This window comes from Tripterygium wilfordii, chromosome 3 (assembly GCF_013401445.1).
Source record: "Tripterygium wilfordii isolate XIE 37 chromosome 3, ASM1340144v1, whole genome shotgun sequence".
Lineage (NCBI taxonomy): Eukaryota > Viridiplantae > Streptophyta > Magnoliopsida > Celastrales > Celastraceae > Tripterygium > Tripterygium wilfordii.
This window is the reverse complement of record NC_052234.1, coordinates 8,725,928-8,744,505: the sequence shown is the minus strand read 5'-3', so window position 1 is coordinate 8,744,505 and position 18,578 is coordinate 8,725,928. Positions and strand designations below refer to the sequence as shown.

At 34.4% G+C, this 18,578-nt stretch overlaps 3 protein-coding genes across 6 annotated transcripts; 1 reads left to right on the top strand and 2 right to left on the bottom strand.

The window, feature by feature from the left end:
- Positions 1-241: 241 nt before the first annotated feature.
- Positions 242-2,027, bottom strand: LOC119989166 (remorin 4.1-like). Its single transcript, XM_038834528.1, has 2 exons — positions 1,263-2,027; positions 242-665 (listed from the first exon to the last, which is right to left on the bottom strand). Exons 1-2 carry the CDS (start codon positions 1,860-1,862, stop codon positions 474-476), a joined length of 792 nt encoding a protein of 263 aa, XP_038690456.1. The 5' UTR covers positions 1,863-2,027; the 3' UTR covers positions 242-473.
- A 6,664-nt stretch (positions 2,028-8,691) lies between these two features.
- LOC119985258 (guanylate kinase 2-like) lies at positions 8,692-12,370 on the top strand. 3 transcript variants are annotated; one of them, XM_038829508.1, is made up of 11 exons: positions 8,692-9,011; positions 9,507-9,543; positions 9,673-9,768; positions 9,866-9,942; positions 10,022-10,151; positions 10,458-10,820; positions 11,152-11,273; positions 11,355-11,490; positions 11,599-11,644; positions 11,746-11,836; positions 11,985-12,370. In XM_038829508.1, the coding sequence occupies exons 2-11, from the start codon at positions 9,541-9,543 to the stop codon at positions 12,100-12,102; spliced, it is 1,182 nt and encodes a 393-aa protein (XP_038685436.1). In that variant the 5' UTR covers positions 8,692-9,011; positions 9,507-9,540; the 3' UTR covers positions 12,103-12,370. The 3 variants fall into 3 exon arrangements, with proteins under 3 accessions (XP_038685436.1, XP_038685429.1, XP_038685441.1); XM_038829501.1 differs by having other exon boundaries at positions 11,743-11,836; XM_038829513.1 differs by lacking the exons at positions 11,599-11,644; positions 11,746-11,836.
- Positions 12,371-12,848: 478 nt separating this feature from the next.
- Positions 12,849-17,780, bottom strand: LOC119985274 (nuclear transcription factor Y subunit A-4-like). 2 transcript variants are annotated; one of them, XM_038829526.1, is made up of 6 exons: positions 17,711-17,780; positions 16,144-16,445; positions 14,823-14,935; positions 14,569-14,631; positions 13,919-14,083; positions 12,849-13,499 (listed from the first exon to the last, which is right to left on the bottom strand). In XM_038829526.1, exons 2-6 carry the CDS (start codon positions 16,406-16,408, stop codon positions 13,227-13,229), a joined length of 879 nt encoding a protein of 292 aa, XP_038685454.1. In that variant the 5' UTR covers positions 16,409-16,445; positions 17,711-17,780; the 3' UTR covers positions 12,849-13,226. The 2 variants fall into 2 exon arrangements, with proteins under 2 accessions (XP_038685454.1, XP_038685461.1); XM_038829533.1 differs by lacking the exon at positions 14,569-14,631.
- Between the last annotated feature and the right edge of the window lie 798 nt (positions 17,781-18,578).

Sequence of the window (18,578 nt, the reverse complement as noted above, 5' to 3'; positions counted from 1 at the left end):
TAAAGAAGTTTATTTAAATTTAATTTAAAAGATAAAATAGTCCAAATCTCACATTTAAAGAATATGAACTCTAGAGTGAGTTTATAAGTTCCTTCATTATTGATACTAACTTGAGCCCAAGAGCACCCAGGGTTTATGGATGAAGGAGGACTTACGTGGGGTTTGGATGAATCCCATATTATATGTATGTATGTATTGTTGATGTTATTTGCAGTTGTTTTGAACCATATTATACACTAAATTCCCAACAGTTATGTATAAGAAGAAGCAATATATTTCTTAATTTGTACAACACACAGCCAAGTTTTTCAACCCAAAACAAAAAAGCCCTCCCCAAAACCTTAATTAACACACTTGAAGAAACTCAAAAAGACAACCCTAAGACTTTGATTTAACATAATTAGGGTTCCTAAATAGTCTAAAACGGAAGGAACCCCTTGCAAACTGTTTTTTTATTAGTAAGTTCAAGGGTTTTAAAAGAAAGAGCGCTTGACAGGGGGTCTACCAACAGCTCTCATTAAGTTGGCTATTTCAAGAACCCTAGCAGCTTTTGTTCCTCTCTTAGCCTCAGCACAAGCCCTCTTCTCCTCTGCTTTTCTTCTTGCTTTTGCCACCTCATTCTGCATCTTCTCTAGTGCTCTTGCTCTTTTTTCCTCCAATTTCCTCTGTACAAACTCGAATTAATCAATTAAATGTCTCATTATCCATTAATTAATTACCAAAGTAGCTAGCTAGGTAGGGAGCTTAGTCATCAATTAATAGTGTGATCAGTCACATTATTAATGAAAGATTAAAAAAAAAACTCATATACACCAACCTATTATTTCTAGTATTAAATTTAAATGGGACAAAAGTTCATGATTTCTAGTCATGAAATTTTTTTACCATTTACTCTTTAGCTAATTAATCCTATCCTCTTTATCTTGACTAATACTTCCTAGATTTGGCTCTCCAAGTAGCCACTCATTAATTATTGTGTCATAAAAAACATAGTAGCAAGTGGTTCTAATAAGAAATTAGAGTCTTAATTACCCTCGTTAACCCATGCAATACTTCAAAATACTACGACAAAAAGTAGTCATTTTAATTGCATGAAAAGATCAAAACTAATTAATCGTAATCATGATGATCACTAATTAATGATCAACATGCACATGCCAGAGATCATAGCCAGAGAAACAAAACCATCAATTAAATCATGTTAAATTACTACCAATCAACATCCATAACTAAAATTGAATAATAATTGATTAATTCATTACCTCAACTTTCTTCATGCAAGAAGTAGCCTTGTGGACTTGCTCAGATTCCCAACCATTAATCACAGCATCCTCTCTCTTAAACCTGTTATTAATCTTCGCAATCTTGGCGTTCTGCCACGCCGATATCTTCGTCTCCACCTCCTCTTTCTTCACCCTCTGCACCGACACCTCAACACCTCCCACCTCCGCCGCCCGTGGCGGAACATCTAACGGATTACTATCCAGAACAATCGCTAAAGGATTAGTCTCCTCCTCCTCCACAGGAACCTCATGATTCTCCCCAATCCTGCGCAGATTACTAGTATTATTGTTGGCGGAGTTGTTATTGTTGTTGCCACTGCCACCACTTATTGAGTCGGCGTTTATCGTGGACCCCGCGAGGACAAGAGCGTTGAATTCTCGGCTCATGGATGTGAAATTTTCCGTGCTGACCTCGCTGGCCATGGACAAAGAGGATGATCTTTGGCTGCCACTGGTACTGTCCCAACGCCTACGGCTGGCGACCGGCTGAGGGTGTGGAGGAGTCAGGGCGTGGATGTCGCGGACATGTTCGTCATCGCTTTGATCGTAGTCATCACTGTGACTCTGAGTGGTTAACATGATGATTAATTAATTTCTCTTAATTCGTCAGTTTGTGGTGGGTTGAAGAAGATGGGTGAAGAGTGGTTCCCGGCCGGAGACAAGCATGAGAAATATGAGAATTTTCAACGAGGTTTAATTGATGTTTGAACAGTATGGTTAAGAAATGGGAGAGGGACTGTGTAATGGAAAGTGAGAGTTTCTTTGTTTTTTTTAAAAAAAATTAAAGGTTTTATGGAAGAAATTTGGTTTTTTTTTTTTAAATTGCAAAGATCTTGTAGGTCATTGGTCTAATGGTAATTAAACAATAGTTTTAAATATAAAATCACCCCAAAACGACATCCAATATAAACAATTATTATCATTAGCATATACAATCCAAATTGATTCTCATCACTCACTTGTAAGATAATTTAAACATTTCAATGCAAGTAAAATGTCTCCAAAGAACAAAATCTCCAACTAACTACTAAAATTTTAGTTAGATTCTTAGATTAGAAGAGGATCCGGGGTCCCCAACTCGTCTAGAATAAAAAAAAATCTATAATTTTAATCTAATGATTTGAGAAGTGTGTCACATCACATCATACTTTTTCCCACCATTAGATGTGAATTGTAGACTGTAAAATATTGTAGAAATGTGTAGAACTATATTCATATCGTAATTTATAAAATCCGTGAACCGTAATATATTTGACAAGAAGTTTTGACTCATGTAAACTATGGATATTTGATTTGTTTCACTCCTTAATTTGAACTACATTAACAAGTTGTAGAGTATTAACATGTTGAATCGAATTAGTATCTTCTAACCAAATAATTCATCATAGCCTTGGGTGGTAGAATTGGTTTATGAAAATTTTAAAATTTACGTATAATAAAAGTCATTAAAGAAAATGTGGGTTAAAGAAATACCCAACAAATTAGCATATAATAGAGCGGGGTGAAAGTCTAAATAAACCAAAACTAAAAGTATAATTGAAAAAAGAAAATCTTTTTATTTGTTCCTATTTTTGTTATTTCATAATTTTCATTAGTTAAGAGTGTCGGCCAAAGATTTTATAGAGGACCCACCGTATATTTGAAAAATATTATAGTCCGTGGTGGAGAACGGGTAGGACACTAGACACGCGTCGCACAGTGTCAATCAAGGTTCTGTAGATAGGAGACACGTGGCATATCGCCACCAACTAATGGCCCCACCTGATATTGCCACCCATGGTTCCGTCGCAAGCAATTGACAACGACACCACTCACATTCCGCCACGTGTGCGGTGACATTTTGATCTTGGTTTTCTTTGTTCTACAAATCGCCCACGTCTCACGTGATTAAACTAATTTTATTCCTAACCAATAATTGATCAAATCTTTATCTTTTCTAAATAATATTTAAATTGCTTCTCTTTTATATGACCCTTTTTCCCAATATTGGCCAATTAGGGAAACCCACGTATACTTTATCTTAATTTTGGAATTTTGTAATGGATTTCCTAAAGTTTGAAGATGGAATGGTAACACGTGGCAAAGTTTGGTATTTTGGAAAATATAATTGTTTGAGAGTGACCTTTTGATAAGGTTATGATATGGTGTGGGTGATAATGAAAAAGCTAAAACATTGACAATAAGAGCAACCATAAATAAAATATATTGGGAGACGTGTTTTGTTGTGATCACTAAGAATAAGAATGGAATATTACATGTAATAATATAATAATGTAAATTTGCTGGATAAGTTTTTGATATAATAGAGATGGGGCCCGGTATTAATTTTTTGTGTATTTGTGTAAGTGTGGTTTAAGTAGGATCCATGTTTAGAGCTACCATAGAGGCCAATTATGTTCTATACATCCATTGGAGACCATTTCTTCCATCACCTATTGAAAGGGACCATCAAATGGCCATTAAAAGGAGATCAATGGAAATTTACTTTTACTTTTCAATAACAAAACTTTGACGGGGAAGTGGCAGCCAATTTTACCTTCTCAATGTTTGATAATATCCTTCTCGTTATATTTTTCATTTTTTTGTTTCTTATTTCAAACATAAAGATATTCCATGAAGTCCATGACAATAAATAATAATTTGGGTTGGGCTTAGGCCCACTACTTCGATCGAATAATGTTGTCCAATGGATCATGTCTTCTTCATTAGTCCAACTTCGGGCTGTCTATGTCTTATTGAGGTAATTTGATTTGGGCCAAAATTTATAATTCAGAGAGGCCGAAGCCCGAAGGCGAGTCTAACCCAATTTTGTACAACTTTTATAGCTTTGTTTTCATATGCCGAAGCCCAGTCTAATCCAAGTTGGTTTTCAAATGAGGCATTTTTCTAGTGCAAAGCCCATATGTTTATATTGTCACGCAACGGCATAAACAGGGTTGGGCTACACTGGGCTGTAGCCCAACCCATATTGTTTTTAAAAATACACTTATAAATAACTAGCAAGTCACGTGTCAAAATTTAATTTATATGTTTTCGTAGTATAATCATTATAAATTCATCTTTATTTATCATTCATCCTTATAAATTAATTTATGGTCTCCCTATATACATTAAGTATATTAATCAAAATCATATATCATAAATGTTAATGTACGTATAACATTAATCAAAATAAATATCGATGATACAATCACCTCAAACGAATATAAATGGTTTGTACACAATTATGATTTTTTTTTTTTTGATGAATTCATGTATAGTCTCCCAACCTACATTTGGTACATTGATCAAAGTCATGTATCATAAATTTAAATATGTCATTAAAATTGATGTATCACATTAATTAAACGTAACATAAACGACACATTCATCTTAGAAGAAAATAATTAGAGCCTTGTAAGCTTTGGTGGATTCATGTATGGTCTTCCTATACACATTGACTACATTAATCAAAGTCATGTTTTTATTAATGTTAATGTATCACATTAACAAAGATAATGGTTTTGTACATTCACCTCATACCAAAGATAATGGTTTTGTACGCATTAATGATACTTTGATGGATTCATGTACATCTCTCTATATACATTGGGTACATTGATCAAAATTATGTATCATAAATGTTAATATATAGTATTAATTAAAATAAATATAGATGATACCTTAACCTTTGTTGATGTTCTTCGTATACTTAAAAGAAACTTTTATGTGTTATATGTACAAACATTGAAGGGTAGTAGAATGGTAAAGGTTTTGGACTATCCTAAGGACCACCCAAGTTCAAGTCCTACTACTTATCATGTATAATACATAGGTCAAAGATGGGCATTGAGGTCTTTGATATAATCTCCTAACTTGTGTTAATTTTTTCCTTAATTATTTTTTCTAATTTGATTTTGTCAATAACTGAAAACACGTTTTTCCTTGATTCTCTCCTTAATGATGAACGTAATCATGTTTCCCTGATTTACAGGAAAAAGATCCCAACGTTTCTTTTTTTTGGATATATAACAATGGAGAAAGCTCTGGTTTAGATATATATATATATATTTGGAGAAAGAAAGATAGATAGAAACACTACAAAATTCGAACAGTGTTCTAAGTGTGCAAAGATCACTGATATAGAGAGAGTATTATGGGCTTGTTTTATCCTGGGGATGACTTAGCCGATCTACTGCTTGCACACAAGAGGCAGAGCCACAAATCGTCTTAAAGAGAGCGACCTAGTTCGTGACTCAAGTCATCGATTTCAATTTGCTGTTCAATCTCCTTATTTTGCAGATTCTGAGGTAATATCTTTAACAACCTTAGATGAAGAGAAGGACTTTGTGAGTGTTTATGACTTTTTGATGGATTAAGTCACTTAAGTATATAAAAGGCTCTTGGTCCCTCTCTCCACTCAAAAAATTTAATAGCAGTTCCTTCACTCGTATCGAACACTGGAGTGTGGAAAAATTAATGAGACTGAATACTTTGATTGCCTAAGATTTGTAAGTGTATGATTCTGGGGCATGATACAATAGTGACATTTTACTGGATCATTTTTGTTGAGTCAAATAGTATGACATGAAACTTGGTTGGCCTATATTTTAGTTTACTTTTAGCATAGTTGGGGATGACTTTACACAGTCTCTCTACCGATCTCATTCTCTCTATTAAAAGTATTGCAAAAAATATAGTTTATTGACCATCAAAATTGCACCATTATGACATACCACATTTCCCTTTATACTCATACCCCACTTTACAGGTTTTACAAGTTTCGGTTGGTCCAATTTGCTTCAATATCATTGTAGTTGCTCTAAAAGCTGGAGATGGTTCCCAATCATTCACCAATGAAACAACTTGGTCGGTAGATACTTATCATTTCCCTATCGACATGTAAGAAAAAAGCTATGTCACAAATAGAGATATCCCACGTGTTTTATATGCACATTCCATTAAATTGGACGTCACTTTAAATTAAACGGTTAGTTTTGAATTGTGACAATTTACCAAATTGGGTTTAAAGGTCAATTTAAGATAAAATTGGTATTCTTTATGGATAAAAAATGCTATTCTTTCACAAAAAAGTGGGAATGACAGAAATTTGATTGAGACCCAATAAATCCATTATTTAAAATCATAATATATAATATGTATTTCCCTATCAACATGTAAGAAAAAAGCTATGTCACAAATAGAGATATCCCACTTGCTTTCTATGCACATTCCATCAAATTGGACGCCACTTTAAATTTGGTTAGTTTTGAATTGTGACAACTTGCCAAATTGGGTTTAAAGGTCAATTTAAGACAAAATTGTTATTCTTTATGGATAAAAAAAATGCTATTCTTTCACAAAAAAGTGGGAATGACTGAAATTTGATTGAGACCCAATAAATCCATTATTTAAAATCATAACATATAATATGTATTTCCCTATCATCATGTAAGAAAAAAGCGATATCACAAATAGAGATATCCCACTTACTTTCTATGCACATTCCATCAAATTGGATGCCACTTTAAATTAACCGGTTAGTTTTGAATTGTGACAACTTGCCAAATTGGGTTTAAAGGTCAATTTAAGACAAAATTGTTATTCTTTATGGATAAAAAAAATGCCATTCTTTCACAAAAAAGTGGGAATGATAGAAATTTGATTGAGACCCAATCAATCCCTTATTTAAAATCATAATATATAATATGTATCTCAGTATATGTAGAAACTATTAATGAGAGGTGGTTTGATTAACAATCGGTTGAGTTAAGCATATGTTTACCTACAGTTCGATTTCAACCGTAAACATATTTGTCCACGATATTTCCAAAAAAAAGAGTATATGTAGAAGCTTGAAATGTAATAGTTTGAATAATACTAATTACTATTTTTTTTCTCTCTATAACTTTAATTATGTGTGCGAAGTCAATTACGTTAAAGACAAGTTTTCCATGTACTAGAAAAAAGGTTCCAATTAAGTTGCTTTTTAATGTTATGTAAAGAATAAACATATTATTGAATTTAAAAAGCTATGTAGCTAATATATAATATCCTGCCTCTTTCTTTGAATTTTACCATTAATTTATCCTCCAAAGGAAAAAAATACATCGATTGAATTTTCTAAAGAATTCTTTTCAACAAATCACAACTTGTTATGGAAGTAATCATCCATTAATTGGCTAGAGATGAATTACTTTATTAGTATTGAAAATAAATATTCATAATAAAAAAACTTACACTTAATAATAGTTGGGGAACCACCGATCCCTCCCTTCCCCAACTCTCTCGCAAGATACATAAATTAAAATGCATTAAATTTAAATTAGCCTACATGAATTGATTAAGAAATGAAGTTAATATTAATTTATTTTGTCTGAGATATTAGTACAGACAAACATGTGACTAACTGTTGTTAGTGTTGTAAGGGTGCAAATTAGAGATTACCGGTTCAAGTGACATAGTGATAGAATTGCACTGGTGCAACATAATTGTCATATGTCAAACAAAATGTAAAGCAATGAGCCTATGAAAGGTTTAGAGTCAATGAACTTGGACACTTTTTTTTTGGTAAAAAAGTATTTTTCGTCTCTCAATTATAGGGTGAGTTTCGTTTTCTTCCATAAGCTTTTTTTCCTTTCATTTTCGTCCCTCAACTATTGACAAGTACCATTTTCGTCCTTCAAGTGAGATTGAGGTAGAAAAAGGCTTACGTGGCAGTTATATGACACGTCGGAGAAATCTAATATGACGAACAATAGAATGTCACGTTGGATTTTTCCATTGTCGAATTTATTCGAGGGACAAATGGAGAACTTTCTCATAGTTGGGGATGAAAATGAGAAAAAAAAAAGTTAAGGGGCGAAAATGAAACCTGCCTAATAATTTAGGGATGAAAAATCCCATTTTGTCCTTTTTTTTCTCCCCTCCAAAGGAGAGTTGGTCAATGACAAGGCCCACCAATGGCCCATCAAAAGCTTTGACGTCCCTCTCTAGCCTCCTTTATGTATACGCCATCTTTTGAGCTATCCAAGGTGGTTTCCAAATTGCAATAAATGTATATATCCAAATTATTACAAAATACAAATTGGGTTTCATAATAACAAAACAAAATTGTATAATTAGGAGAAGACAACATATACATACACGAACAAGCATACTTAGATTCATATGTAGTTCCAAAATTACCTTATTATTAATGTGAAACAATGCATGTAAGAACAAAAAATTCCAAAAATTTATTGACTAAATATATGTTGGTTTGTTTTCTTTATTTTTGCTTTTATTCTATATTTATTATTTGAAAATGAAGTGTAAAAATAAAATAAAATAAAGACTAACAAATAGAAACAAAAGAAAAGGAAAGAAAGAGAAGTAGAAGCTTCGTATGAAACCCTCCCCACAAGAAATTAAGGGTCGGTCTTGTTGTTTCGTGAATTGAATGCGACCGTAAAGCAAAACCCACGGCCCCTTCTCTCTCTTATTCTCTCTGGTGACTCTTCTTACAAATAAGAACAATGGTTCTCAGAATCTACTGCCACTCATTCTTCTCCTTCTCTTCTGACTTTTTTCTCCCTATATGTGTGTTGATTTGACAAACAGTTTTGGATTTAAGAACTTCTCAAAACAAAACAAAATAACTTCTCAAAGCAGAGAAGAAAACCCAACTCAAAATTGATCCTCATCCTGCAATTTAACAGTGAAAGAGTCTCTTTTTACAGCTTGACTCTGAATCCTCGGTATACAAAGGTATAAACTTCGGTGTCAATATTTCTACCCTTTTGTTATTCTGATTTTCATTTGCATTTCTTTATTGGTTTTGTTTAGCTCCAAGCAATGGCTTGAATCTTGATCCATGTTTTTATTAGTCTTTTAAAGGATGATTATATTAGCTCCATCTCTATAATCGTAAAGGCTTTCTTTTTCTTTTGAATCTGGAATGATGGGCTGTGGTAGTTTTTGTATTTTTTGGCCTTTTTCCCACTTGTTTTTGGATGCTTTTGTGCATTAGTGCATTACTTTTTCAATGTTAAAATTGGCATCTGGGGTTTATCTTGGTGGCCTTTGCCAAGTTTGAACTTTTTGCTCTAGTTTTGATAGAAACGTGTCATGGTATTCAATTGTCCAACTGTAATAATCTAGGCTTGCATTGTGTCCACTCTAGCTGTTTCTTTACACTTGTTGCTAGTTCTAGAAATATGGTATTTTGGTTTGATGTCTAACCCTTCAATGTCTGTTGATCAGGCTGAATCTTGTATTTGGAGGCAATAGATTCTCCATGGTGAGCTCTTATTTATTACATTAGTTTTTTAATGTTGTTTGAAGAAATGTAATCCGATGACTCAGAAATATGAATTAAGATTATTTTTCCTCTTTGATATTTGATTTTGGATCCCATTGTGATCATTAGGGAGAGGCTCCAGCACTCTTTGTTGATTATCTGCAGAATGGTTGTGGTTTGAAATCTAATTGCTGCCAGACTGCTACTGTTATTGGCAGTAAAAGGGTATGTTGAATTGATGCTAAGTTCAACTTTGATCTTCTCTGGAGTTCTACCCCTTGAACATGCACACTGAGAATCGTGTATGTATTTTTTTGGGCAGTATTTGATTGGCAAGACAGTTGGTGAATCGACAATGTCCATTGATGTTCGAATTTTTGATGAATGTAGACGAGAGTGGTGAGTAGATAGCTCTACTTAGGAATTGCTTTCTTGGATTTCAGTTTTCTGTGAGGATTCGCGTTCCTTATATTTGCAGGGTGATTCCTACTGTGCTTGGGAAAAAACCTGAGCAATGTAATGGCCATTCGGCAGTATCTTTAAATGGTGATCGAATATTGATTATCAGGAAGGATTCTTTGCCAGCTGACAGTATTTGGATCCTTGAGGTTTGTATTCCCGTATCTTGAAACACCTTGAGATTAAATCAGAGGTACAGAAAGGTTCATTGCGATTAGGTGACTACTGTGGACCCTGTTTGAATTGCTAAATTATTTTTTCTGAACCTTACTGTTTCTTGTCTTTTCATTATTTGTAAATATAAGAAGAAAAAAAAATTATATAAGAAGAAAAAGTGATCTCAAATCATCAACCTAGTTCATATTCCCTGAATGAAATATTGGGAACAAAATTGTCACTCAACAGAACAATATTGACTTTCCTACAGTTACTCAATTTCTCCTGTCAATTGGTAGGTGGACTCCAAGTATGTTAGGGATCAGAAGAAAGTGTTGGAAACTGAGGTTGTTGCATGGAGTAAGGGTGTGATTGGTGACACTGAGAAGCCAATTGTGATTAGTGGTCCTTCTGGGGTAGGTAAGGGGACACTAATATCCATGCTTATGAAGGAATTCCCATCCATGTTTGGGTTTTCAGTTAGCCATACTACTCGTGCACCGAGGGGCATGGAGCAGAATGGGGTCCATTATCATTTCACTGAACGAATTGTTATGGAGAAAGATATCAAGGATGGGAAGTTCCTTGAGTTTGCTTCGGTTCATGGAAATCTCTATGGTACCAGTATTGAAGCTGTTGAGGCTGTGGCTGATGCAGGAAAGGTAAAAGCTTGTATATTTCTCTAATATGTTACCATAACATCTAATGTTCTTTTTTCGTAAGTAGTGGTCTCTGGCATGTTTTAGCCGAACCTTCAACACAGCTGGCATATGCTTGTATGGTCTGGAGAAGGCTGATGTGTCTAATAGTTTAAGTGGCTTATTTATTTTTGTTTCAGTGGGGTTGATACATATAGATAGGTAGCTTTGGAGTCGCCTGGGAATTATATTGAATCTAAATTTTATTGTGGGTAGAAGCACTATTTGGATCCCATTCTTGCAAGAACAAGTCTTTTGTGCTAATATTGATATTGTTTGAGTCTTTTCAATGTAGAGATGCATTCTTGATATTGATGTTCAAGGAGCAAGGTCTGTGAGGGCTAGCTCTCTTGAAGCTACATTCATCTTTATCTGTCCACCATCAATGGAGGAGCTTGAGAAGCGCCTTCGCTCAAGGTGAGTAGATAAGATATCTCATCTGGATCCTTGCCATCCCCAAAATTTCTGTGGTCAAACCAATACGAATGTTCTTAATAGGGGCACCGAAGCTGAGGAACAGGTCCTAAAGAGACTCCGAAATGCTGAAGCAGAGATTGAACAAGGGAAATCCCCAGGCATCTTTGATCATTTCTTATATAATGACAACCTCGAGGAGTGTTACAAGAATCTTAAGGTACTGTTTGAGTTTCTTCGTGATTTTTTATGAATAGCGTAGATTTTCCCTGACTAAAATTTACCCGCCGCTTCCGATTTCTGAGATATCAATTCTTTCCCTACTTAGAAACTCTTGGGATTGGATGGAACTACAGCTCCTACCCATCGACCATGTATGAGCCTCTGAAACTGTTGCTTGAACTATTATTTATGTCATTATGTCTTACCCACTATTATTTAAGTGCACATCTTTGTTAAAATGTCTATCCAGCAGCCAAAGTGGTTGATCTGCCTTTGAACCACACAGTGTTGAAAGCTGATAACAAGATTCTGATAGCAGGAAGCGAAAATGCATCAAAGAACTTGTCAGTTTTACTTCTTTTCTCTTATTGCTATGCTATAGCTTATAAGCATTTGGTGAAAATAACAGACAATATCTCATATTTTGTTTGATCGAATGTTTCGTAGGAAAAAACTTTGGACTTACAATCACCTTCATTTTTGTCTGGGCAGGATTGTTTTGGATGTGTCCTTGCTCATAGGAGGTGCGCCTTGGCGAACAAGGGGGCTTCATATTTTTGAGGTCGATTCATCCTCAGATTGCTTGAATGAAATCATTCAGCTAAGCTAACAACAACTTCTGCACTCGTTAAGGAACTGACGCGGATTGGGAACTCTGGAATCTTCATTAATCTTTAATTGCTTCAGAGAGAGAACAGCAATTGATGTTTAGAGGTTACTTTTGCAAGAGTTGCTTTCTTTCCATTATTCTTGAATCATTCTTTTCTGGTATTCGAACAGCAATCACTTAAAAAGTTGTGCCTGAACTGCTACTATTACAGATGCAATGAGATATGATTTATGATTCTTGCAGCAAATGAAAAGTACTTAATCTTGAGCATGATGTTTCATATACTGTATAGTGTCTCATATATATATATATTGTTGCTTGAATGTGTATTAGTCACCAAAGATAGTTAATACTGTTTTCAGTTGTGAACACAGCAAGGACCATATGTCAAGAGAGAGGGGTTTGGTAGCACCGAAATTTGTAGCTGGCTTTGCATGAGATGGAGGCCCCAGTTGGGGTTGTGAATTTCTGATGAACCATGAAAACTGTCCTTTTGTGGTTTCTGTGGGTGGGGATGGAAAGACTTTGGTGAGTTAGAGCAACTGCAACAATGACAATTTGCTCTGCTGTGTAGGGCCTATCCATTCCTGCAACTTTTTCTTTTTAGGGGTTTATATCTTTTCCACAAAGTTGCCAATTTGGTTTCATTAGAGACTGATAGGAAGGAAACCGACAAAGATAGCAGCAATATATTATAGTATATTAGCAAGTTGCACATTCGAGCGACTAGTTGGAGCTAATTGGAGTGATAAAGATAGTGTGTATCATTCTAGTGATCAGGGTTTGAATCATCCCTCCCGTTTCAGAGAAAAAAAAAAAACAAGACACAGAGATTCACGCATCTCAAATCCTAAATGAAAATAATATACAAATATCTTCAAACTCCATACAAGGTCTACTCTCAACTATGTCTCTATACATTCACGTTATCTCCTCTCTCTAACCAAAAGAAAATAAAGAAAGCCAAGAATGATTTGCCCACGAAAGCAACAAAATATGAACAAGCACCTGCCATTGGTCGATAAGGTCTATATTTCTTCCACCATTTCCCTGTGCTCAAAGATCTCATGAAATATACAATACAGGCCATCCCTTTTCAGCAAGTAAAAGGTTCAGACGTTCAGTTAATGCCTTAGAGTTCTCTGGCTGGAACCATTCACCGCAATTCTTTCATCGCGGTTGGTGTGCAACCATCTTGGATTGGCATTGAAGGATGCTATAGGCCCGGAAATTGAAGATTTGGCATGAGTTGATGAAACATTGGCAACCGAGCTGGTGCTCTTGCTACTCATGGCATTAGTAGCATCTTGATCAAGCTTCTTCTGGTTTATAAATCGTCCTCCACAACCTCTTGCCCTCCTCATAGCATGTAAATGTCGAGACTCGTGGAGATATGGCTGTAAAAGATTTAAGATACAGAAATTTACAGCATGCTCAATAATCCACTAAAAAAAGAATGTTACACAACCATATCAAGACATATTTTCCACAACCCAAAAGAAGGGAGTCCATGCATTTTCATTAAGTAATGCACATAGCACAAAACAATGAATGATAAAAACACCCAATTCCAGAAAACAATGGAAGAAGTCCAGTAAATCTCCAGCAGCAAACCAGAAATCTTGATTGTTCGGCTAACAAAAATTGCATCATGCCACTACCAATCCAGATGATTTGGTAGTCAATATTGATTAGTAGAATTATATAAGCTTCAAATAATATAAATTAAGATAAGTAATAGCTATGAAAAACAATGAAGTATAACCTAATTTGATGATTTAGATTACCAAAAAAGGATAATCTTGCATATGCATACCTTTCTAGCTTTAATTACTTTCCTTTCAAGCTCAGCTTTGGCACGAGATTGTCTTCGCCGCAAAATGCCATGGTATTGCTTTGCATTTACATAAACAGGTTCCTCAGCCATTTCAAGAGGCAGTACCATTCTTGAGGTATGCAATCCAAGACAAGGAGAATGAACCTACAGCAATCTCAATAAGTTAAGTGGAACAGAATGCATCCATTTAATGAAGCATCATCCTATGATATTTACAGTACTACTCTAGGTTGACCATCGTAAGTAAAATTTATCAAGGATACAGCACGAACTTAAACAAAGAAGGAAATAATTCTGGTGAAATTTGATTGAAAACGGCAAGCATGGATCCACATAATCATGATTTAAATGTGATTACCCATTTAACCCTTATTGCGAAACCCCTAACTAAAACGAACTCGTAAGTTTATACTTTATAGCGAAATAACAGCGCCAAATCCAACTTCATTTGTCGTTTCACATGTCAACAAAACTCCTTAACTTCGTAAGCAAGTTGTTTACTGGAAAGGTCTTCACATTCCTGATTTTTAGTACAAATGATGATGATTGAGCGACCAGAATGCGTTAAACCAAGTTGTTAAGCTTTGTCATGTCATTTTTTTTTCAAACAAGAGCCACAAGCTGCATACCAAAGCCTGAGGACCATAAGAAGGAACAGCTCCCCCATAGTATGGATCAGAATAAGGATATGCCTAGAAAAAAAAATTACATTAGAACTTGGAAAAATTACTCTACAATAATAAAAACATAAGACAATGTAAATCGCTAACACCAGAAAAGATCATGGTTATATGTAATCAACTGTTGATGCATACACTAGTCTAGTACCCGGGGAAGCACGCACACAAGGTTGAATGTCTAGAGAAAGAGAGAAAGAGATTACAATTGAGTGGCTAACAAGTTCCCAGTCAGCTCGAGCTGCATGGTGTTCACCCATCTTTTGAGGAAAAGGGATGCCACAAGGTGCATGTGGTTCTTCATATTTTCTGTCCGCATCTGCAGCATACGTTTTAGGATCAACATTATCGTTATAAGAGGAATAAATTGCTTCATGCTAGAAATGCAAAGCATCACAATGCATCCATATCTGTCAAAACTTTATGAGCAGCATTGAAGGTATTGGCATGATTTTTTTAACAGAGCTCATCGACATCTCAAAAATCTTATCAAAAATGAAAATATAATACACAACATCGCAAGTCTGGTCACCACTGGGAGCACACAACAGTCAACAGCCATGGAACCAATCATATTAAGTAAATATCAAAGTGTCAACAGTTCAACATGATCAATCAGCAAGTCAAGGGAAAACGCGTTAACCAACGAAAAGAAGAGACTCATGATTCCAGTGAAAAGGAATTTTGAATCCTCAATAGCTGCTCTGCTAGTCTAAATTACAACTATTCAACCACAAACAATGTAGCTGGACACCTCTCAAATTTGCACAATTGCTTGAGATATTACTTTCAAATATTAAACAAAAGAAGGTTATGCATACAAATCACCTATATGCCTTTGTTTGGTTATTGCAGCTCCATTTGAAATGTTTTCAATGAATAATCACTATTTCAAATGCATTTTTTCATCACGCATACATGCAAGTTCATGCGGACACATTCAAACATATGGATATGAGTTTAACACAGGATAAGGGGATTGCAAAGAAGTAAAAGTTATAGAGGCGGTGAAGTACCATAAAAGGATTAATATAGTTGAAATTAATTAAGAAACATAAAATTCAAAGATATAACAGTAATAAAATGCAATACCGAGGAAGTCAAAAAGAGAAAAATAAGTGAACAATGCACAGCTGTTCAATTGTCATCTATTGTTGTCATTCAAAAACAACAAACCTCTAAATCTCCAAGGAACAACTCTCTTTAGAGATTAAACGTTTTCATTCTAACCATGTACGTACCTTACAATATGATGAAAAAAGTACAAAGCCTATGCATGATTGCTCATTTTCTCGTTTCCATTTGTGACGAGTGTCATTTAGAATATATAAACATGATTATGTGAGCAACATAACCAAGATTTACTAATTGATTCCCGTCTCATGTCTGTGTACTCAGATGTTAATTAACTGAATAACACAGCAGCATCCAGAGCACGTTGATGCAATTATGTAAGTAGACTAGTAGAGCTGCAGAAGTATCATAATAGAACCACTTTTATACATAAAACTGCATATATATAGACACCTGATTGTGACACAAAAGTGATTTCTGTTTTAGCATCAGTTTCACTATCCAATCCTGCCTTAGATTGTAATGTGCTCGAGTGGATCCGTATGCCACGATAGGGGGATTTTGGTGAGGAGGGGTTTTCTTTGCTTTCCCTAGTGAAGTCTAGGGTGATGGCATCATGCTCTACACCACGCCACCAAGGATGAGGGCAAATGGTGTAAGCAGTATTGATATTAGAATTGAATCCAAGATGGTTTGTGCCATGGGATTTTTGGTGCATGATTTTACCAGCAGGATCTTCGGCCTACTTATTGCTTCTGAAAACAAAAACATTCCCAAGTCAGACAAACATTGAAATAATTGTTCTACAAATTAAGATGCAGCAAATAATTAAACAGCCTCAGTAAAATGTGATTAAGAAAAGCAACAACAAACATAGAAGTTAATTTCCCAAATAAACCTGTAAAAAACTTTAATCAGTTTAAAAGTTTCGATCAAAAAGGCCGCAATCTCAAGATGCTCAACATAAAAGCACTCCTATGAACGTAGAAAATAGAAAATATATGGGATTCGCCAATTTGAATTGGAATTTATTGTAAAGTTATCCATAGCTGTTTAGGCAAAACGAGACTTCATTTTGCTTGAACCACCTAAGTTTCCTTTGTTTACTGTAGGACATGTCTCCTTTCAAGATTCATTGACTAGAAGCTTTCCGTTCTATTTTTGTTTAGAATTTATTTCTATTTCGCTAAATAGTTATTGCTCTTATAACTTATACATGTACAAATAAGATTTTCTAGCTTTCTCCATTATCAAACCGTTAGTTGTCCCAACAATTGGGTTCAGTTACATGAATCCATAAAGAGGAATCGTTTGGGATCTCCCCTATGTGGATTTTCCTACACCATCTGTTCTAAGTAGATGGATCAAATTAAATATGTTATATATTGTGATATATATATAAATCAATTGAATTCTACCATTAGTTTCATGCAGATCAAGCCACCCAAGTTAAAGCTTGACATCATCTTCTGTAGTTAGTGTTAATTTAGGCTCATAAGCCAGAGTTTAAGATCCTCAGATTAAACTCTTCTGATCAATTAAAGTAATTATATAACTCCTTTTGCATCCTTGATTGAAGGTTTTGAAATAATTTATTCTACCAACAAAATTAAATAACCTTAAAAAAAATAAATGCAAAGAGTAGTAGTCCTTGATCTTCCACTACTCTGCCATCTTCATGTTGAGAACCCAATAATCATTTCATAAAAATAAATCATGCATTTGCCCATGCAATAGCATGCATATAAACACACACATACATATATATACATACATACATACATACAAGAGCCGAATAACAGAGATTAATAATACCTACCCTTTAAGTCTACAAAACAAAAGGACAAGATCTTTGAATGGAAAATGAAAATAATTGGTTAAAAATTGTACCAGAAACATGGAGAACAAACAAATAATCGTATTACATGAACAAATACAGAACCCAAAGGAAAAAAAAAAAGTAATTAAAAAGAGAGAGAAGATGACGAAGAAGAAAGAAGCAGAGAAGAATACTACTTACTGATAAGGTTGGGGAGAGTGAAGAGAAGAAACCCAGAATTCTTGGGTGCCTTTGCGTGTTCTTGTTGGAGTTGATAGTAGTAGTAATGAAGGAACAACGAGAGATCGATTATTTATTCAAACTTAAAAAATACAGAAAATATATTTGAAAATTAAAAATAAAAAAAAAGGTTTGACTGTTGAGGTTGAAAATGGAAACATCGTTTTCCTTCTCGCGCTTTAAAAGCCAAAATTGGTAATATTATTATTCCTTATCAAATACGTTTCCCAACGGGACTCTTGACCCTTCCGTTAATAACAACGTCAACTTTTCACCATTTTCCTAATGTTTATATCAAAATTCGAAATTCTAATTTTCAGACATTTGATTTTAACCCCTTGGTCAAAAATTAATCAATCGTTCATCATGTTTTTGGGAAATTCTTCGGATAAATTATGAATTTCATAATCACGTGTGCCGGATAAACATAAATAAAAAATTATGTATTAGCTCCCAGTCTCCTAATTGAGCTCATTATATTGAATTATATAGTGAAATAGGCATGATGACATGGAGACTTTTAAAAGAGGATTATGACATTTAAGCTAAATTGAAACTTATAATGAACGCTTTTCGAGATAACATTCAAACAAAAAACTTAATCTAAGTTCTTTTTTCTTCAATTGAATTATATATTAGTCATTATTATTTATTTATTTATTTATTTATTTTAAATCAAAGATTTAAGGAGGGGATAGGATTCGAATCCATGATCTAATGGGTGGATGAGTATATCTAACTTCCCACAAATTAATAAACGTTCTAAATGGAACCTATATATATATATATATAATGTGGCCCATCTTTAATTGTTGAATTAAAACCATCA